General features: G+C 34.6%; 1 protein-coding gene across 1 annotated transcript in view; it reads right to left on the reverse strand.

Moving 5' to 3' along the window:
* ASTN2 (astrotactin 2) overlaps positions 1-23,530 on the reverse strand; it is a 1,113,071-nt gene that overhangs the window by 735,043 nt on the left and 354,498 nt on the right. Inside the window, exon 5 of the mRNA XM_031949426.1 lies at positions 11,652-11,759. Within this exon, the coding sequence (XP_031805286.1) occupies positions 11,652-11,759 (108 nt within the window). The remainder of the gene's footprint in view (positions 1-11,651; positions 11,760-23,530) is intronic.

The raw sequence follows: 23,530 nt of genomic DNA on the forward strand, positions 1-23,530 counted from the left end.
TCAATGTCAATGTCAGTGTCATTGAAGAAGGTACAGATACTTTGTGGCTGAACTCTAAGAATTTTTCTACTAATTCCCCAAACCTCCTAGAAAATAAGTTCCTTGAGCTCAGGGACCATCTTGCTTTTCTCTTGGATCTCCAGTGCTAAGGATAATACTTTGAATCTTGCCTTTTGACTTTCTGTGGTATAATTTATGGAAATATCAAGTCTGTGTAACTGGAGGACTCCTTGGAGGAATGAAGGCAGGGTGGAAATGTCAGGTGACACCAAAAACTTCCCCCATCTTACCACAAGCATGAATCAGTCCCTGAAATAATCTTGAAACTGTACAAGAATTCCTCCTCCTTTGCAAAGCCATTTGGCCCAGCACCCTGTCAGCACAGACTTCAAACTAAAGGAGACGGCTGTCAGGAATGAAACTGGAGACAAAAGGCGATAAACCAAACATGTCATTTTTCGTTGCTTACACTGGTAAGAGGGAATAATCAGTCTCTTTCACTTTCTACCTTTACAGCAATGCTCGGTGGGATTCTCCCACCCCACTTTAAGTATGGTGAAAGATATGCAGCACTCCTTTTCCCTTCCAATTTTGTTGTCATTTTTCTTTCTAATCCCAGGGAAAGCTTGGCATGTGGGGGGGGGGGAATCCAGAGGATTAGGGTTAAGAGATAAAAGAGAATTGAGGCATTTTCTGGTCCAGTTCCTTCCTTTTATAGGTAAGGAAAATAATTAGTAGAAAGTTTAAGGGACTTGTCCAAATCATAAAGGAAGTAAATAACAAAGTCTGAATTCATACCAAGGGCCAGTGATTTTGAACAGAGAGGAAAAGTAAGGGAAGGAAAGCGGAATGGGGAAGGAAAAAGGAAGAGAATAACAAATGTCAGATCTGTGTCTTGATTTCATTCTGTTTAGACTCATAAAAATACCAAAGTTAGAAGGATTCAGAAATGTTAAAATAGTATTAGAACAGGAAGCAAATATAGAATATGAAACGTCTAAGCTACAAAAAAACCTTAAAATGTAGATTATTAGAGCTATAAGAAAACATAGTTTATGGAATATTAAAGCATAAATGAACATTAGATATGCTGATGTTAAAACACAATGTTAGAGCTGTGAATGTTTTAGCTAAATGAAAGCTTAAAATACCAAACATGAGAAATGGAAAAGAAGTGATCTCAGAATTTAGAACTGAATGGGATCTTAGAACAATTATTTTCAGGGCTGAAAAAAATCTTAGAGATAATTTCTCTTCATTTTGTTGATAAAGAAAAGCACAACTAAAAGGGATTGGTATGCTAAAATAGAGAATGCATTTAGTAAGAACTTATGATGTGCCAGGCAAGGTCATATAGTTTTTGTTGTTGTTGTTGTTGTTAATGACAGAATCTAGATTTCCTTACTCCTAGTTAAACTAAAAGAAAAACTAGTTAGAATGTTCATTTCAAAGGCAGAAAATCTTTTTCTCTCAGCACATGTCTATTTGAGAGAGTTGACATGAGGTTGGTATGTATAGATGAAATTTGCCAGTTTTATTTAAGAACAACCCCATCAGCTTAGACCCACAGAACTCCTCACAGATGTCATTTTCATATAGCATCTATTTTGGGGTTTGTAGACCTCTGCAAGTCAAGTGCAAGGCTTCTATGATCACCGGACTTCACTGAAGTGTACTATGTGTCACTTGGAGTGATTTTTTTTCAATATGGTCTCCCACTATTACTGATAGCACCATGGCCAGAGATATTAGGGCCAATGAGTACCATGAACTGAACTAGCATTATGGTAAGGCACAGCACCAAGATTTTTTTTTTGCAATAGAGCTATCTTACTCTATGATGAGTTGTCAAAAGACTAAGTATGAAGGAATTTAAGGAGCAGGAAAGGAGTAATTCACAGCCATTCAATACAAGACCAGTTATTACTGTAGAACTCAATAGTTATTTTTCCATTTCCTTTAAAAGATGACTCAGATGCAAGCAGTCTTTACGAATTGGTAAATTTTGTGTCCTTTCCATATTTTGATCTCTGAAAAATAGGTTAAGGGATCTGAAAGCATTTGTGTATATTAAATTCTGAGCATATCATGTACTATGGCTATACTTGGTAACTCTCAAATGAACAGACTTTCTGGCATTAGACCTAGGATGAGGTCTTCCTGGGATAGCTTGGGATTGCATCTGTGATATAACACTTGCTTGATATTTCTCTTCATCTACCCTGGGGATGTTATGAGAGCTCCAGATATAATAGTTGAGGACCAGTTATAAATGGATTTATATTCACCTTTATGCCTTCTCCATATCTCCTAATGAAATAGCATATTTTAAACCAATATGTCTGCCATAGAAAATCCATAATTTTCCATCAACATATCAATACAATATACAACTCAAATCTTTACTAGTGAATGTTTTGTGTCTCAGCATAACAGGATATTCCACTTTGCTTATCTAGCAGTTTAAACTAGTGGCAATAATATATAGGGATGCGATTCAGGAAACTACACTGAACTAAACACTCTCTAAGATCTGTTCCATCTATAGTACTTTATGAATGTAACATCTTGATAAGATTTCCCATTATCGAATGATACTAGATGTTCAAAAGTGAATGTGAATATGGGTGTTTTCATGTAAGAAAGAGACAGAGAGAGAGACAGAAAAAGAGAGATAGAGACGGAGACAGAGAGAGATTGCATTCAGATAGGGGTTAACTAAATAATGCTTGAGAATTCTTCAGACCGTGAAATTCCAAGTTGGAAAATTTTGATATTGTATTGATGAGAAAACTGATACTCATTCTAGAAAACATCATAACTTAATTCTGAGAAATAGCTAATTATACCAGGAATTTGAAACACTGACATTCCAATGGGCAAGATTTCCCCAATGATTTTTTTTTTTATTTTGTTCAAGTTGTTAGCACATTTACAAGCTATCACTAAAACCTCTGAGTATTGGTTCCTCATCTATAAAATACCCATTTGTGCATGTATATATATATACACATACATTTGGAGTCTAGATATCTTTTCTTGTTTATTCTGTGGCTAAAAATTCAGTATATTGTGATTTAATAAAAATTAATCTACATGAAACACTTGTTCTTTTAAAAGAAATTTTTCATACTGATACTCTTGAGACATTAGGCATGCAATGTAGGTGAGATGGGTGAGATCATTTATATTTGGATATTCTATGTTCTGCTCATTCTATTTGCTAACATTCTATGATGCTATGAAATTTTTCCTAAGTACTCTCTCTATTTTTAGCTTTGCATTAGATTCTGATGGGAGAAAAAATAGACCTAGCCCCTATTATTAATGAATATATGTGGCAGATAGGATATTCTGGACACTCTGTATTGATATTTATCTGATAATTGCTAATATGCCCCCCTATCCAGACATAGGTTCCATTTGATTTGACATTTAGTTATGGAATTTATATTTATTGTTTTCTTGATTATCTTTATCTTCATCCTTCATCAGATCTCCAGGGACAAGGAACCTCTTTTCACCTTCTGCATCTCCCACAGCATCCTGGCACATTTATAAGCTCACAGATAGTACTCAATAAACTTAATATGACTTGAGATGAAGATTAATTTATAACTGACAACATTCTAAGGAGTGAATAGCCATTAAGAATTAAATATGTGATGGATTAAACTAATTTCCAGAACCATAGATTTAAGTTGGAAAGAACCTCAGATGGTATTAGTCCAAGGATTTTACTGAGCCACTGAGATTCATCAAGATTAATGTTACATTATACAACTAAGAAGTATCTGAGGTGAGATTTTATTTACACCAACAATGGGTAAAATTATCTGTATTTACAAAATACCATATAAAGGGAGATTCTTCAGTAATAAAAAAAGTGCTTTTAAAATAAATTTTTGATGACAGAATCTCAGAATATTAGAAATTCAAACTATATTAAAGATCATCTAGTCAAATATACTCTTTTTACAGAGTTATAAAATGGAGGCCCAAATAGATATGTGACTTGTTTAAGATTAAAGTACAAAGACTTCAATTCGGACCTTCTGACTTCAAATCCAATATACTACCCTTTGTGAACTTCCTAATCAATATTTATTACATAAAATGTTATATTTTACATGTAATAAGTTTTATTAGAGACAAAGGAAAACAATATTTTCTTCTTTTCTTGTTTTCCCTCACTGTTCTTCCCTCTCACCTCTCCTATTACACCCAAGAAATGGAGAAACCTGAGTTTGATTCTAGTACTTCCTTTGCCTCATAACTTTACTTTCAGAGAGCAGAAAAGAGGTACTGGAGCATCATGGTGCATATCTTGGGCTTGACTGCAGGCCCTTTAATTTCTACTTATTTTAAGTTTCCAGTAGTTTCTGGTGCATCTGTCATAGAGAGAGATATACTGCTCACAGGCTTCTTTCTCAACTATGCTGAAGCAATGGGCTGGTTTGAAGTGGTGGGAAACGCAGACAGTAGAGATGATAAGCAGAGAAGTTTGGTTTATTTTAAGGCTTGCAGAAATGCCGCATGGAGACACTGCTTGTCAGGGTGGCAGAAGGGGGCTAGAAGCTGTCCTCCTCCTGCTGCTACCCCACTCCCCTTCTCGTCTCTGCCATGGAACCTCAAAGCCTCATTAAGCACATTATATTGCTCACAAATGACACAAACTACAGTTGAACTTGAGGAAACAAGGTTATACAGTATTTGCAAACAGGTTGACGGTTACCAGGGAATCACTACACTTGACATTCTCCTGCTGCTTGGTAGTTGAGGTTGGTGGTAGTAGTTGTGCTTTTTTTTCACAGGCATTTTTAAAAGGTGAGACATATAGAGTGGAGTGAAAACACTGTGGGTTTCCCTGACAAATTCATTTTTTCTCTAAAGGGAGAGAGAAAAAGAGAAGAGGCAAGGAAGGAAAGGGAACACCCCTTTCCTTTAAAGACAAATAATAAGAAGTTGCCAGAAATGTTGCAGCTGGAAGAATGGACTTAAATATGATAAACATTACCCAGAAGCAAAATCTTAAAATTTAGAAAATGTGCCTTAGAATATAACAACAACAATAATTGTTGTTGCTATTGTTATAACATTTATGGTACCCAGAACACCCCCTGTTAGAGCCTGAAACTAACTTATAGATTAGAACTTGGAAAAAGGCCAAATCCAGTTCTTAGCCTATTTTTGTATGTTCTACAAGCTTAAGAAGGGCACTATACAAAAATAGGTAGAGGGCAGTATTTGTCCCCCCAAGGCCAGATTTTGTCCTGTAATAAACCATCTAGTTACAGGATAATAATAGATTATAATTTTATAGCATTTTAAAGTTTGCAAAATACTTTCTCCAAAACTGTCCTGTTCAATTGGGAGCACATAAATATTATAATCTTCATTTTATAAATGAAGAAATGGGAGACGAGGGAAATCATAGGATAATAGATTTAGAGTTGCAAGAAATCTTAAAGACCATTTATTCTGATATACTCATTTTTTATATGAAGATGCTAAGGTTTAGAAATGACTCATGGTCACATGAATACTGTCAGAATCATTAGGATTTGAAACCAGGTTTTGGTGGTATTTTTTGGCTTTCATTATAATGCTCTTTCTACTAGACCATCCTGCCTTTTAAGAAATTAGATATAGAAGGGATTTTAAGTATAAGCTAATCAAAGTGATAGCAAATTGAGAAAAAGAGAGAGAAAATGATCTACCCAAGATTATATAGACAGCAAATAACAGAACTGGAACTTAAACCTAGATTAAATATATATCTATATCTATATCTATATATAGATATATAGATATAGATAGATAAAAGTCTCACCAAGACTTTTCCCACAATACAGGTCCAGTCTTCTCAATGGATAGATGGCAAAAAGAGGCTAAATGATGCTATCAAGCCAACACAAGAAGTAATTAAAAGGACCAGAGATCTAGAATCCAACTCTCCTTTCTTTTTTAGGAGTTGTCAGTGACTTAGATTCTGTACTTAATAAGCAAAGTGTGCAGATTAAAGGGTAAGGGATATAAGATAGAGGGGTTTGTAGAATTATGGTAGTGGGATAAGGTGTGTAGATTAATGGGAAAGGAATAAATAAAGAGGGAATTGTGGCATAGAATTAGGTGGGGTTTGGGAGGATGTTTAGATTGAACAAAGTGGGATAAGGTATATAGAGTAATGAAAATGAGATGAGGAGGGAAGGAAAGGGTAGGGGGCGAAGATTAGGGAGAAATTCATGGGTAGGGGGAAGGTTATGTAATGGCAAGACAAGTTAAGGAGCAGAATTAAAGTAGAAGAGTTTAGCAGGGACAGAAAATAAGAAATATACAGAAACACTACAATAAGGATCAGGAATTGAATTTATTAGAAAAAATAGTAGGGCCAGTAATCACTGATCTTAAACAAATTCAAACTTTAAGATTCAATCAAGAGAGAAATTTACATTTCAGCCACATTAATATTGTTTTAGATGCATGTTTATATATGAACAAATGTATATATATGTGTGTGTATATATACATATGTCTGAGTGTATGTGATATGTATGTATGTATATGTATATGTGAGTGTGTGTGTGTATGTGTGTGTGTATAAATACATCTGTGCTTAACTGTAGTCTCCTTGGGGGCAGTGGAAGGAAAGAAAGGGGGAAAAAAAAGAATAGAATAAAAAGTGCACAGTAGAGTACAACAGAATAACCTACAAGGAAGTAAAGGAAAGATAGACAATCATGAATATAATATCTTTTATTATTATATATGCTTTCTTGAAATGGAAATTTATTGTTATATATTTTGAATCTGATGTTCTGTTGGGCACATGACAATGTTTCATTTTGTTTTGTTTTTTATTTTCCTTTTCTTTCTTTTTCTATTATGTTTTTTCTTTGTATTCAGTTCAATAGATTGTATATTATAGGGAAAGAACACTATATTTGGAGTGAAAGTGTCTGCATTTGGGTCTCAACTCTGGTTCTTATCAACTGTATTACATTAAGCAAATCACTTAACCACTATGGACTGTAGAGATACATCATCTGCAAAATGAAAGAATTGGAGTAGGTGTCTCTAATGTAAGATTTCTTGTAGCTCCATACATATTGGTCCTATAAACAACAAAAACAATTTTATTTGGGGTACATATCTTATCTTTTATCCTCAGCACAGTTGAGGATTTGTGTAAATTAAGTAGGACTCCACAGTATGATCAACTTAGCTCATATTCTATCTTTTCCTCCTCTCTCTTCCTCTATCCTTTTGCATTTAGTCATCTCCTTTTCTGCCACAGACACAGCCACTCTGTCTCACCCTGCCACAAAGGGCTTTGCTGACTCATGCATTTTCAAGGAAAGTAATGTTATATGAAGATACGATTGTAGAAGGAAGAGAAATGGAAAGATAATGGTGATAAAGGAGAAAGCTGAGAATAATGAGCATATGGACAATATATTTAAGAGGAAGAAAGCTCACTCCATTCTAAGTTTATATTCCCACATTCTCCATGGGAAAAGAGCTGAGGAAAGTGGAATTGAAAGATAAAGAGAAGGGCATAAGGACCTTATAGGTTAGGAAGGCCCCAATAAGCTCATACATTCTATCAAATATCCTTCCAGCTCAGACATTCTGATTTAGTCTCTGGGAAACATTGACAAGATTCAAGCTAAATGAAGAAAATGCTGTATGTTTCCATGCATATTAGCTTAATATGGTGAATGATGCATTTTCACCTGTCTTTACCATGGAAATGAAATAGTACAGAGAGAGATATAAACAAAACAGCAATGTATTCTCTAGGACATGGAAGAAAGGAGGAGAAGACAGTGTCATCTTTCCTATAAGACAAGTGACAAGAAGTCACCTGCCACATCACAGTTAAAAGCAGATATATATAACATAGCAAGAAAGATCAATGCTTGTCCCTCTGCTCATTTCCCCTAATTCCCCTCTCCATTACTCTCTAACTCCTTATTTCCTTCCTGGCTTTCTTGTCTCATCCATTCTGGCTTTCACGTCCATCTCCAGGTGGACAATTTGTCCAATAATGCCTTTCAATTTTATAGTACTTTGAAATTTTCAAAGCATTTTCACATCCATCATCTCATTGGAATGTCACAAACATCCTCTGATGTATGCAGAGAAAATTGTAAAGCAAATCTTCTTAGCAATGTGAACTTCCTCAAAATAATGTAGAATGGCTTGTCTCAGGAGAGGATAGATTTCCCCTTCTTTGATGCAAGTTTTCAAGAAGATACTATATAGCTTACTGATAAAATGACATGGAGGAAATTTTTTTTTAGCTTTTAATTTTCAAAATATATGCAAAGATAGTTTTAAACATTTATCCTTGCAAAACTTTGTGTTCCAAATTTTCCCCTGCCTTCCCCTAATCCCTCTCTTAGAAGGCAAGTAATCCAATATATGTAAAACACATGCAATTCTTCTACACATTTTTCTACAATTATCATTCTGCACAAGAAAAATCAGATCAAAAAGGGAAAAATGATAAAGAAAACAAAAGCAAGCAAATAATAACAAAAAGGTGAAGCACCTCATTGTTGAAAAGAGCCAAGTCCATCAAAATTGATCATTGCATAATGATGTTGCTGTGTACAATGTTCTCTCAGTTCTACTCACTTCACTTAGCATCAGTTCATGTAAGCCTCTCCAGGCTTTTCTCAAATCATCCTATTAATAATTTATTTTTCTTTTTCCTTCTTTCTTTCTTTTTCTTTTTTTTTGCTGAGGCAATTGGGGTTAACTGACTTTCCCAGGACCACACAGCTAGGAAGTGTTAAGTATCTGGGTTCAGATTTGAACTCAGGTCTTTCTGACTTCAGGACTGATGTTCTATCTACTGTGCCACTTAGCTGCCCCTAATAATTTCTTATAGAACAATAATATTCCATAACATTCACACATCATAACTTATTCAGTCATTCCCCAGCTGATGATCATCCACTCTGTTTCCAGTTCCTTTCCACTACAAAAAGGGCTACTACAAACATTTTTTGCACATACAGGTCCCTTTCCCTTCTTTAAGATCTCTTTGGGATATAAGCCCAGTAAACACTGCTGGATCAAAGGGTATACACAGTCTGATAGCCCTTTGGGAATAATTTCATATTGTTCTTCTGAATGGTCAGATCAGTTACAATTCCAACAACGATGTACTAGTGTCCCAGTTTTCCCACATCCCCCTTATGGAGGAAATTTCTGTTGAAGTTTAAATTAAACTAAATGACTTCTAAGGCTCCTTTAAACCATGAGATTTTGTGACTTTATGATTGTGCATTATTATCCCATTTCTATAAATGAATAAACTTAGGACCCAAAGAGAAAAATAATTTGCATATGGTCAGATTTTAAATCAGTGGCAGAAATGGAACTAGATCTACTGTTACCCAAACCCTGACCCATATTTCACTTGCTCACTCTATTTTTCATCCATTCTCACCAAACCTCTTTCTCTTCCACATTTATAGTCCAAGAACCCTCTCAATGCTGACCTCTACTTTGGTGTATTAGCTTGTGACAATAAATGACCTCTCATTACTATATTCAATTTAGCTTGTCCTTTCAGGGACGAATCACCTTGCAGTGATACTCTGTAATTAATAAGATATCATATACAATCCCACAGACAATAATAAAATTCACTTGGCTCTTTGGCCACGCTATTTAATATCTTAATGAGAGATACCATCAGACTCTGACTTCTAGTCCACAGGGCCAGTGCTGTATATTTGCACATTAAGTAAAATATGCTTAAAAACAAACAGATTAGATGCAGAAAAGCCTTAATCTCAGTTGGATGGTGTGATGTAGGATGAGCTAATATGGTGGGAATTTCAGCTCACCAATCATCAGGCAAATCTGGAGAGAAGAGAGGAAATAATGAGAGGAGAAGGATAAGGATGGAGAGGTAGGGAATAGGAGGCCAAAAATGAAGAACAAGAGAAAATAGCACATGAAGGTAATGAATATGAGAAAAGGAATAAAAAAATAGAAGGAAAAATGAAGAGAGAACAGGATTTTATAAAACAATATTCATGTTAAGAGGATGACAATGACTGTGAAGGACAACTGAGAAGCAATAAAATAAAAGCTCAAATTGGATTATCAGAACAAAATGGCAAGCAAAAATTTTATTTGGTAATGAAAGGAATGATGACAAAAGGATGAGAATGAGGAAGAAAGACCAAGTAGAAGTCATTTTGTTTTATCAGTGACCTGGATGAAGGCATAGATAGCATGTTCCTCAGATCTGCAGATTCTATGAAGTTAAAGTAACTAATAAGTTGGATGTCACAATCAAGATCTAGAAAGACCTCAAGCTGTGGCAATAAGAGTATATAATAAGGCAAAATTTAAGAATTTGATATTTAGACCTGCACTTGCATTAAAAATGAATTGCTAAAAGACATGGGTAAGGGAGACTTGACTAGGAAATAATTCATGTCTCTTTGATTTTGGGGGACAACACCTAACATGCACCAATAACATTTAATGGTATCCTAACAAGATGATGTGATAAACTACATAAAACTAGACATAGTTCTACAGGAGGAGGGAGTAGGTGTTCCACTGTGCTCTGCCATGGTGAGAATACAAGTGAAGTATGTGTTCAGTTCTGAGTAACACATATAAGGGGAATACTGAGAAATGATGCTACTTTAAAGGAAATAAGGATTTTTAGTCTGAAAAAAGAGAAGTTTAGGTAGAGACGTAAGATGAGAAATATAAAGCTAGATGAAAACTTAGGGGCCATATATTTCTAACCCCTTATTTTATTGATGAAGAAACTGAGGTATGAAAATTATTTTTAAGTATTTAAAAGGATTGTTATATAGACTTTTTATCTGGGCCTAATGAAAGAATAGTAGTCAGAATGTATGAGAGATACACAAAATTATATTTCAGCTTGATTCAAACAACTGTAAAAGACATCACTAATAGTGGGAGGCTACACATTCACTAAAATTAGAAGCCTTTCAGAGAAAGTTGTATAATTGCTTAATGGGAGTGTTGTAAAAAGGTTTTCTGTTGGGTCAAAAGTTGGACTCAATGACATCTGATTTCCCCTCCAACACTGAAAGTCTATGATGCTATTAGAAAAAGTGAGATCAGAATAATATAATAAACAGATGAGAGGGGAGAAGAAAGAAGTATTCCCCCACTGTCTATACAAAAATGAAAATAGTTTGTTTAAGTAAATTTAGGCAGGTAGCTAAACTGTTTATTTAGAAACCAATCATTTGGTTCTATTCCCACCCTTTGTTTATCTTTTTTATTTATGATCAGAAATACTAGTGTCAATTTTTTCTTTGACTATAATTAAATAGACCAAGTTACAGAGGTCCATTTTTTTCTCCTACTTTTATTTTAAGTGGTAGAAAACTGGGGGAGTTACAGGAGATTGATGATTGAGGAGGACAACAGAGAGTAGCTAATGGTAAGGAGAGGAGAGAAGTAATTCACAAAAAAGATTCATTCAAATTTGATATGAGTTATAGGTGCGAGTCTCTGGACAGCTCTCAGTATTTGTATTTGAAACAGTTGATCTGATCCTACCTTGGCTTAATACTTCAAGCTTCCTTGACCTAATATCCTTCCCAGTACTCTTAATGGAGGAGAAAGCTTACCTTTGCTTCGACGCCTGCTCCGATATTGCTCTGTGTAGAAGGTCAGCTGTGTCTCATCATCTGCCTCAGAGCCTGAGTTTCCTTTGGTTCTTCCAAAACCTATTCCCCCTATAAGAAAATTGGAAAACATTAGAACCACCTTCTTGGACATCTGAAACTTGGCAAGTTTTTATCTAAACCTCCAGAGACATGGATTTAACTTCTTTTATCTTTTAACCAGATTATTCAATATAGGAACATCATCTAATGAAATTGGATGAATCCTTGGAATACAAAATGCTTTTAATATTGAACATAGACTATTTTAGACCTGGGAAAACATTTATGATATAGAATACCTGTGCTAGAAGAGATCTTAGAGATCACATAGCCCATTCTCATAATTTCATTGAATATGAAAATGAGACTAAGATTTGCAAATTGAGGGTATTGAACCAGATAATCTCAATAAAGTCCTGTCCAGGTTTAAATCTATCATTTTATATGAATCAGCTTGTCCAAAGTTATACAGTTAGTCAAAGACAAAGCCCAAACTAGAATTTGGATCTCTTAGATATGCCTTATATTGTGAAATATAGAGAAAGAAAATTTAATTTTTTAAAAACAAGTTAGATATTTTAAAATAATTTACCATATCTAATTAATGTGGAAGTCTCTTCCCAAATTGCTTTATATTTATTTTTTTCTGTTAACACATTGTAAACTGACAAATCTGCTTTTCCCAATACCCCCTTATAAAACTGTAAGCTTCTAGAAGATTATGATTGGTTCCACTCTATTGAGCTATCCATCTATATTTCCTGTCTATCTGTCTAACTATTGATCTATGTAGTCTTGGTATCCCTAGAGTTGAATTCTCAGGTTGTATACATAGTGCAGATTCTTGTACCTAAGAAGCACTTAAAATATTTTTAATTGAATTTAAATAGAATTTTATTTACAAAAATTCAATTTTCATCCAAATTGTTGATAACACATGTATAGCATGAAACAGTATGAATTTATATTCTAAACAGATACAACTCCACTGTAATCTTTACTTATATTTTTTTCATAAGATTCTGTGACTAGATCTGTGCCATCTCATAAAAGATAGAGATGGTTAGTAGCCAGAATATTGGAGAAGAAATTTAACCACATCCTACAAGAAGGTGTTTTTCATAGCTACGGGTAATTGTTAGCTGTCTAAGATACTTTCTAAGCAAAATACTGAACTGGGATTAAGGGAACTCAGGTTCTAGGCCCTGCTCTTTTATTCTGCTATATGATAAACAAATCACTTTCTAATTTGCTAATCTGTAAAATATGAAATTTTTGGATTAGATTATTTCTAAGATTTCTTTGAATTCTAATAGTCTGTGAGTCTATAGTAATGGTATTTTATTTGAGTGTCTATACCATTTAGTAAATAATGTACCATATTACTCTTATTGCAGCTAAAATGCACAAGTTTCTGGACAGAATACTGTATTGTACTAGATCCTTTTCTGTGCTATACAACAGAAAGAACCTTAGCCCTGGTTCAAAGGATCTAGTTTTAACCTTATCTGTGACTCAAGCTATATGTGACCTTTCAAAAAGTTACCTAATCCCTCCTCACTTTCCTCAATAATAAGATGAGAAATTTAGGGGAAACTTAGGGGGTAGAGATAGGTTAGATGTCCTCTAGGCAAGGGGTTATCCACATATTTTGGAACTAAATTGACCTCAGACATTTATAGATCCAAATATCTCTTATTACCATTGATAAAGAAAAAGATTTAAAAAACAAAAGTGATTTGTTCAAAGGTCATACTCAAAGTTTGGATTTGAACTGAGGTCCTCAGATTCTAAATCTGACTCTCCCTTCATTATGTCATTTTATCATATCACTCATTTATTTTCATTATATCTTATTTATCACTTATTTATTTCATTATATCACTTTTTAAAATTAAACTTCTTTCATTGTGGAAGTAACCTCAACAAATAAGCAATTCTGTACTGCATAAAGTGAACAATAAAGAAGATAGTATGTGAAATTATGAACTAATACATAGTTTGTTTTTTAAAACATATGATAAATTTAACAAGGTAGTAATAAAATTGATACTTATATCTCTTTCTAAACTTATGTTTTCTTCCTGTTAGTTTTTAATGCTTAATTTATACTCTTAAAGTAATTTGAACCAGAAATCATATACATTTAACTTAAATAAATATTGGTACTCACATATATCAGAAAATTAATACCCCCTCACACACATCAAACTAGCTTCCATAGAAGATAGAAATGAACATAAGCTGACTCCTACTCTTCATTTGTCATAAATAAAGATCCACGAGATGTCTGAATTGCTCTCATCAAGTTCCACCTGTATCCTAATTTTCCTAATATAATATATGCCTCTCGCTTACTCTGTCCTTAACATATCCTTAAGTAACTCCAAATTTCAAGTCTTTTTTTCCCTCTTCCACATTCAGGCTCAATAGGGTACTGCAGAAATTATATAAATTGAAATTTTAAGGGTCCTGTATATGTGTACATACGCAATGGTTACTGTAACTACAATAATGCACATTTCTGTAATTTTTAAGTTTTACAAAGAGATTTCCATACCTGAAAGATTGGAATATATGTCTGGTTTTAGTCCTCAGAGCATATCGAGATATTCTCTGCCTTCTTCTAGTCCTATCCTCTATTTCCTGGATGTGAATGACTCAGAAATTGATACTATATAAATGATAAAGTGTCTTATTGGCTGTAAAATGAAAAACAAACCTGCCGACTCAGAGTTTTTAAACTGGAACTGAGTGCATAAACAAGAAGTATGACCTGCTCACCTTTCAATGTTTTTCCTTACCATTTTTGAGTGAAGAGGATTCCTTTGAGCTATCCCGGTAGAGGAGGAACATTTCTCTCTCTCTCTCCTTACCTGACTGCCATGTATTTCTGAGCAGAAATTTCTGTTTTTCTTGTGTTTTTTCCCTGTTATTAGCTGATTGACTATTATAAGGTGGGATTGCTCAGGGGACATCTTGAGAGGTACCATGGTTAAATGTAAGGTTGGAGCAGTAGCCACTAAAGTGACGATAACCTCAGACAATTAATAACTCTATGATTTTGAGTTTATCACTTATCTATGTTTGCATCCATTTCTTTAACTGTAAAATGAAGATCACAATAGCCTACCTCCCAGGGTAACTGAGAGGAGCAAATAAGATAATAGTGTCAGACTTGCAGAACACTTTTATATTCTTTAATTTTCATTTGATATTCATCACACACAACTCAGTGATATAATTAGGGACAATAGCATAATACTTATTTGGGGGATATATAAATGGAGGCTAAAAGGCAAGGTGCCTCATCCACATCACAAAGCTGCTAAGTATGAGCAATGGGATTCTGCCCCAGTTTTTCTGCCTTTATCCAGTGCGACTTCCACTATCATATGCAAAAACCTTCCAAATTCCAGGCCCCAAAGTTTTCTCAGCATCAGAGATCCAGGACAAGCACAAACTCGGCCAGATTCAGTTCTCTCTTTTAAAGTTTATAAGAATCTTGTCTGAAACAGAGCTGGCACAAAACTACTGGAGCTTTTGCAAATGACAGGAAAGGAGAGGACTCTGGAGATCAGCAGGGCCTTTTAAACTGCCATTAAAATATTTTACTGTTAAAAAAAAACCCTTTTGTTCATCTAGGTTATAGTGCAAGCATCACCATTCTTGGCAGAGGAAAAGAAGAGGCAAAAATGGAAGCAGTTCTTTTTGGTCTTGTCAATTTTTCCTCCCCTGTCCGGTGCTCTGAGGAAAAGGACAGAAGGGCTGTGTGCCTTTGCTAGTGAGGTGGAGGTTTGAACAGGGACCCCAGCCCAGAAGAACAAAGGAGATGAGATGAAAATTCGATTCTGGCCATTTCAACCTCAGGTCCTCATTTGGCATAATAGCAAGAGCACTGAGTTATCTTTTGAACTGGGGTGAATTATTTAACTTAAATGAGTTTCAGATTTCATTGATGTAAAATTGATAGACTAACTTTTACCTTTACTTGTTTGATAAGGTTGTTGTGACAAAAACAAACAATTTTTTTTTTTTAAAATCCACTTGGGCAATAGCATAGTTTAGTGAATGGTGTTGTGGACCAGCAATTACAAAAAACATAGGATCAAGTCTCACTCATTAGTTCTGTGAACCAATGCAACTCATTTAACCTTTCTGAACCTTACTTTTCTCATCTATAAAATAGAATACTATCTCACAGAGTTGTTTGTTATAAGGTTCAAATGAGGCAATGTATGTAAATTGCTTTGTAAATTTTAGAAGTATAAATTTACATGTAATTAATTATGAATTATATAATGTAAATGTAATTACTTATATTATGATGATCAATAAACTGCAAATCACAAATCCTTGAACTATTGAATGTGCATTGTTTTATTGTGTTTATTTTTTCCCTGATATTTGGTGAATGATTATTCTGAGGTAAGATTGCTCAGGGGTCCTTTGAGAGGTCCTTTACAGGTACCTTAGTTAACTCTAAGATTGGAGCAGTTACCACTAAAGTGATAATAACTTCAGATATCAGACAGTACTATATGAATAATAAAACGTCTTATTGGCTGGGGAATGAAAAAAAAAAAAACAAACCCTGCTGATTCAGAGTTTCTAAACTGGAACTGAGTGAACATACAAGAAGTATGACCTGTTCACCTTTCAATTTCTTTCCTTACCATTTCTGAGTAAAGAGGGTTCCTTTGAGCTACCAGGTAAGGGAGAAACAGTTGGTCACATTCCTCTCTCTTTCATCTCACTGTCCTGTGTTTCTGAGCAGGCATCTCTGTTTTTCTTGTGTTTATTTTTTTCTGATATTAGATGAATTAGATATTTTTCTGATATTAGATGAATTAGATGAATTTTAATGTGGGATTTCAGTGAGATGTTATAAGTACTAGTGTACCCCTCCACCCACTGTCTTACCCACACTACATTATCTTATCACTATACCTACCAAGAGTAACCTCCTTGAGGGTAGGGATCATTATGCTTAGCATGGGAATGAATGAGATGGTATAAATATTCAAATTATTTTAAAAGTGTTTTAAGGAAATTCAGTCAACCTCCATTCAACATCCTTTAATGTTACCCATTGACTAATAAGTAAAGTTTAAACTCCAAAGCCTAGAATTAAAAGCCTATCTTCCTCCTCTTCTCAAATCTAAGGTCAAACTATAATTTTTAGTTTTTTTCACCACTATATCTCTGTTAATAAATCAAAACAAACTGGTCTACTTAGAGTCTCTGGAACCTATTCTTATACCTAGTGATATTCCATATTCTTAAAATAATGGCTTCATAGGATCTATTTCTTGTTCATTATCCTACCTTTCCTTAACGACTTGGACCAACTTCTACCATGAAATGCTTTTGATTCCCTCCATTTGCTGCCATCAAAAACCAGAAGTCCCCTTTAGTATATCTCATGATCTTACTGATGGTACCATTTAACATATTCTACTTTATAAAAATGGAGTTGCCTCTAAGGCACTGCAAATTTCTTGAAGACAGGGGAAAATCTGATGTTTATTCTGATATGCTTTGCTATTTCAAGCAAGCTTCAATTGAGGACAGTGTAAGGTAGGAAGAAAAAGTGGCAATTCAAGTCAGTATTATTCTTCCACATAATGCTAAAGCTCAGAACCTCACATTCAGGTAACATCATCCAGTCACTGGCAGTAGTAGTTCAGTTCAGAATCTATTTCTTCCTTTTGCCCATCAGAACTCACTTATTATGACTTCTTCCTGAGAGGAGCTGCTTTAAGCTTAACTGACAGATTGGAAAACAGCCAATAAACCACTTTTCATGAAGGTGCTAATAGAAGAATGTGTTATAGAGTCCAATGACATTTACAGATGAATTTAAAGTCCAAAATGCCTTCAATATTCAAAAGGCCTGATATCTTTGCTTCTACTTTAGTCCTGAACTCTAAGTCTTTCATACAATACATATTTGATGTTCCTCAATATATATATATATATATATATATATATATATATATATGTTTTTGCCATGGTAGGTATTCTTGCCACAAATTATGTGATTTAATAGAAGGTATCCAGGAGTTAGAGTGGCCAAAAGATTCATCTCTTTGCAGTCACACAACAAATGAATGTTCTTCACTTTGGCTAGGGTTATTCTCATCACTGGCTTAAACTCAAAATCCTCATAGATTGATATAACCTAAAATTGCTACATGAATTTTTTTTTTTAAATTTGAACTTCAAAGTAGTCCTGCGATACAGGAATGATGTGAAATAGTATCCACAACTTACAGGAAAAGCAACAAAATCTCAGAGTAGTTAAGTGATTTGTTCATGATCACAAGTATTAAAGATCAAATTTAAATCCTGATCTTCCTGACTACAAGTAATCTCTCTATCCACTAGGCCACTCTATTTTTGTTACCCCTGAAATGAGTTTAGTGATTTGCATGTGAGAGACACTTAATAAATGGTTATCATGATGGTTGTGGCAATGTGACATTGAGGTACTCCGTAAATGCTTGTTAATCACAAAATCTTGGAATATAGAGTTCAGAAAGATCATGAATGAAAAAAAAAGAATAAATCAATCAACCAAATAATGAATGCTTAAAGAATTATAGTTCATGAGACCCTAAATTTATACCTGAAATGGATATAAGAGGCCATCATGTTACACCACTTCATTTTATTAATGAAATTGCAGCTCAGATAAAGTGACTTGTCCAAGATTCCACAAATAAAATGAGACAGAGCTAGCATTACAAACCAGATCCTTAAACTCTAAATCCACTGTTCATTCAACTCAAATATTCTTAGTCTGTTTATCTTTAGAAATATAAAAATAATAGTCAAACAGTACTTGTCCTTAAGTAGCTTATATTTTAATGGGGGAAGGAAAATCATGAACACACACATACATATATATGTGTATGTATATACACTTTTGTATACACACACACACACGCACACATATAAATACATGCTTGTTTCCTTGCCTTACTTTGTGTGTGTATAAATATGTATACATACATATACATAATTGTTTATATGTATATATAAAATATGTATTGTATGTACACATATATGTGTATGTATATAAAACAAATACTTCTTTCCTTCCTTCACTTTGTATATATATGTGTATGTATGTATTTATATATAAAATATATGTGTGTGCATATCTATCTATATCAGAAATGCTTCTTTCCTTCCTTTACCATATATTTAATGTAGATAGAAAGACAGACTGTATTTTCTATATGAATATATACATATTTTTGAGTATATACACAGAGAGAAAAGAAACAAATATTTATTAAGTTCTTACATTGTGCTAAGTGAATACAAGGCAGTTTTACAGAGAGAGGGTACAAGCATCTTGGGACTCAAAAAAGGTTTCATGTGGAAGATGAGGTCTGGGATGAATTTTTAAGGAAACCAGGAATTCTAAAAAGTAAAGTGAGGCAGGAGAGAAATCTAAACATCAAGACAACTTTTCTAAAAGGATGGAGATGGAAGATGGAGTATAATGGAACAATAGGCAGGACAATACAGCTAGACTGAAAAATGCAAGCAGGGGAATAATTTATAAAGTTGTGAAGGAATATATGTCCCACCAAGGAGATGAATGAATGATGCCATATTTGTGGATATAGAAAGATGACAGTATCTCTGAGCTGGGAGGGATCCTAGACCTCAGAGGCATCTAACAGTCATATCTTGATCCAATCCATGTTTTCAAAACCACAATAATAATACTTGCATATAATTAAAATAGACTCTGTTATGGATGGTGAAGGAGGGGTTAGGAAGAAGGAAGATAGTAATCTGTTCATTAAGTCTAGTGCATTGCTATCTGTATATTAGCATACAGCGATAATGGCAGGTAAGTGGAGCCCTGGATCTTGAGTCAGGAAGAGCTGAATTCAAGTATAGCTTCACATACTTCCTAGTTATGTGACTCTGAGTAAATCAAATTAATGGCTGTCTGCCTCAGTTGTCTTAATGATAAAATGGGGATAATAATGATACCTATCTTTTGGGGGGTTTGTGAGGATCAAATTAAATTTGTAAAATGCTTAGGTATTTACTAAATATTTATTCCCTTCCCTTCTACAAAGTAGAAGCTACACCAGCCTAGGAATCAGAATATCTGGATTTAAAAACTGACTCCTTTACTCTCAGTGGCTAAATTAGTTTCTATCTTAGAGTCAGATATTTAAAGATGGAAAAGACATTACAAATCAAATTGCACAATCTTTTAATTTTCTAGTTGAGAAAACTAAGACTTAGAAAGGGTATATGACTTACCCAAGTTCATAAAGGAAATGGTAAAGATGTGTTTGGAGTCCAGGTTTTCTGATTTCAGATCATGCAGGATTTCCATATTCCCCTGGCTCATTTGAGCTTTAGGTGATCTTTAAGTTCCTTTTTAGTTCTGAAAGGGCTAAGATCCTTTGGGGAGAATATTCCTATTTTGAGTGAATTTTGTTTTAGTCTGTTAGTATAGTACTGTAGAAAGAGCATTGTCTCTGGAATCAGTAGATTCAAACGAGTTTAACATGTTCCAAAATCTTGCTTCTGACACTCTCTATAATGTTAAGCAAATCACCTAATCCTGCCTGGCATTCAGTTTACTCATATTTAAACTGAAAATCTTGGATTAATTTATCTTTTAGGTTCCCTCCAAATCTGTATCTGTGATACTATGTATTAATATAAGGAGTAGAGAGATCAAGAATTAACTGAAAGAAATAAATTTCTAGTGGTGGATTCACATTGACCATAGTTGATTAGTAGGGAAGAGATGGTTTTGAGGCAAAGGAAACTTCCTAACAGCTATCAAAGCATACCACATAGGAAGTTATCAACTTTATTCATTCACATGGCCAGGCCTTCTGAAAGCAATATGGATTTGGAATCAAGTTTGAGTTTGCCTTCTGGCTCCACCATTTATTAACTGGATGGCTCCATGAAAGTTAATTCACTGCTCTGGGTTCATCAGTAAAATGCTGAGTATAGATCCTTAAGGTACCAAGTAGTTGTAAATAATTCTGATAAACCTAAAGTTACTCAGTGTTTTGAATCCAGCAGCATTGAATCTTCCATGGATCCTAGGGAAAGGGATCTTCACTTGATTAGAGAGCCTTGGGAGAACTGAAGACATCACTGGATGCCTGGGGATTATCTCACAACAATATGGAGCTGGCATAAGATTGTTTCTAAGGTGTGGACAGACAGAAGCCGCAAGGGTAAGGACCAATTATGAACTCAGAGATGACTCAGAGTGCTGTTTTAAAAAAAATATCCTTTGTTGGCATTTTAATACCCTGTGAATGATTTAGGGCAGTAAATTGTAGTCATTAATTACAGTGGGCTCCATGAATATTTCCATTAGAATCCTAAAGATAGCAAATGGCTAGAATATGATAGCACTACGAAAGGGTTGATCAGAGCAATGAGATGAGTACATAAACAGCTTCATATCATACTACCACTTATACCTCTTAGGTAAAAGGAGAACAGAAGATAGAGATTAAGTTCTGAACCACCAAGGTCAACTCTGGTTAGAAACATAGGGGGAAGTGTCTCTGGGCACTTAGTGTCATCAACCATTGCTAAATGCTTTGTTCACAATATATCTTATATGTACTTTGCATGAACAAGTGATTCGATGAATGGATAAATGAATGACTTGACTTCAGGAAAGCAAGGCTGTATCACTCACTTAGGGATGACTGCAAGAAACTTAATTTCACTGGGCCTCTGTTCTCTAATATTTAAAAGGCAAAATACATAGAGAAAATGGTCTCTGAGATTCCTTCTAGCACTATCATTTTTATGAGGCAATACATAATCTGGCTTCCCAAGAATATACTATATACAATATTAGAAAATTCCTAAGCAGATTCAATCTTAAAATCAGGCACAATATGTTGGTAGCTGTAGCACAATTTTAAGAGTTTCTGGAGAGACCTTACAGAATACCCACATTTTTTTTTCTTTTTGAACATAAATAAATCCCTAGAGACAGAATAACCCTTGAAGTTACTAAAATGTTAGGGTGCTTAGAAGCAGTCTGGTAAAATCAAAAGAGCATAGTATTTAAGAGACAAAAGACCTATGTTCTTATCAGAGCTCTATCACTATTTTAGTGTTTCCTTACACTAGCACCATAGCTTTTTTGAGTACCACTTTTCTCAATCTGAAAAAGGCAAGGTTTGGGAAGCATCATGATACAGTGGGAAAGGAATTGGTTTGTTGTTACTATATGGATTCAAATTCTGGCCCTGCCATTTATTATTTATATGACCTTGGAAAAATCACTTTACCCCAGATTTCTCATTTTAAAAATAAGGATATTGTACTAGACAGTCTCTCTAATGTCTCACAGGACCCTAAATTCATGATTTCATGAACAGATGACCTCTAAAGTCTCTTTCAGCTCTATGGTTCTATGATTTTATGTGTCAATCACTAAGAATATATAGCATAAGGGATCAATATTCACTAACTAAATGGTACAGAAAGAAAAGTGAGAAAACTTCAAAAAGAAATTATGCTGACTTCCTAATTTTTCTGACATCTGATCTACTCCTAAATGAATAAATGGAAAAACAACAACAAAACAAAATCCAAAATGTGGGATATTGGTAGACCATCTTTCCCAAAAGAAGATGTTGTAGAAACATTATTAATGACTTTTACCTTTCCTGGACCTGAAGGCGTTAACATGCCTTCTTAGTTACCAGCTGGATGTCCCTCTCCCATGAGAGCCATTGGTAACCATGTGGGCGGTAGCCCAGCCAAACTCCCAGAGCTGCTTGGTCAGCTGCCTGACTAACCCTCTTCTGTGCGCCTCTGTTCCGGCGCCTGCTCCTACAGCCATGATGGATGGCAGTGACATGTTAAATTATTCAAGCTGGATGTCTTCTGTGAGCCGGTGACAGCGATATTGCATTTTTAGATTACCCAGAACTGCATAGGATAGAGAAATATGTGACTCAGGAATGTGGCGCCAGTACCAGCACTGGGTATAGAAATCCTTCCAACCCTTCCCACTGGGAAATGCAGCGTGCCAGCAACCAGGCAATTCTGGAAGGGCAGGGATCTAGTCCTAAAGGGACATAAGATGTAACTCTGAGCTCCTTCAGCCCAGTGTTAAAAAAAAAAAATCACAGAGTACTAGTCCAGGAAGAATCTTTATGAGAAAACAACAGAACCAGAGAACATAACATATCTAAACTAAAAAGATACATTAAAATACAGCATGTTAAAGCTGAAAGGGACCTTGGGACACTGAATGTCAGAACTGGAAGTTATTTGAAAATTCACAGTGTAAGAATTGGAAGGGAACTCAGAACACTGAATTTAAGTTAAGACCTAAAAATGGACTTTAGAACATAGAATGTCAGAGCTAGGGAAAAAAAAAACAACTTAGTTTTGTAAACATTTTAAAAAATAATATTATTTCTATATATTTAGTTTTCTTTGTGATCTCATATTTTCTATTACTCACTTAAAAACATTCTGAGGAGATTTAGATTTCATCAACTTCCAATGAGATCCATGACCAAAAACATTTAAGAGTTCCCTCTCCAGACCAATCTCTTGTTATAGTTGGGGAAACTGGGATCCAGAGAGAAGAAACTTGGTGAGAGTTACAGAGAGAATTGGTAGTTGAGATGGAACTAGAACTCAGGTAACCTGACTTTCGACCAGGAATACCTGGTTTCCTCTCTTTATCTCAGTTTTTTGGTATGTAAAATGAAGGTATTGGGCTAGAATATTTCCAACAAGTCCTTAAATCTTTGATACTCTTTGATTCCCAAAGATTTTATAAATGTACAACA

The sequence above is a fragment of the Sarcophilus harrisii genome, chromosome 2 (assembly GCF_902635505.1).
Source record: "Sarcophilus harrisii chromosome 2, mSarHar1.11, whole genome shotgun sequence".
Lineage (NCBI taxonomy): Eukaryota > Metazoa > Chordata > Mammalia > Dasyuromorphia > Dasyuridae > Sarcophilus > Sarcophilus harrisii.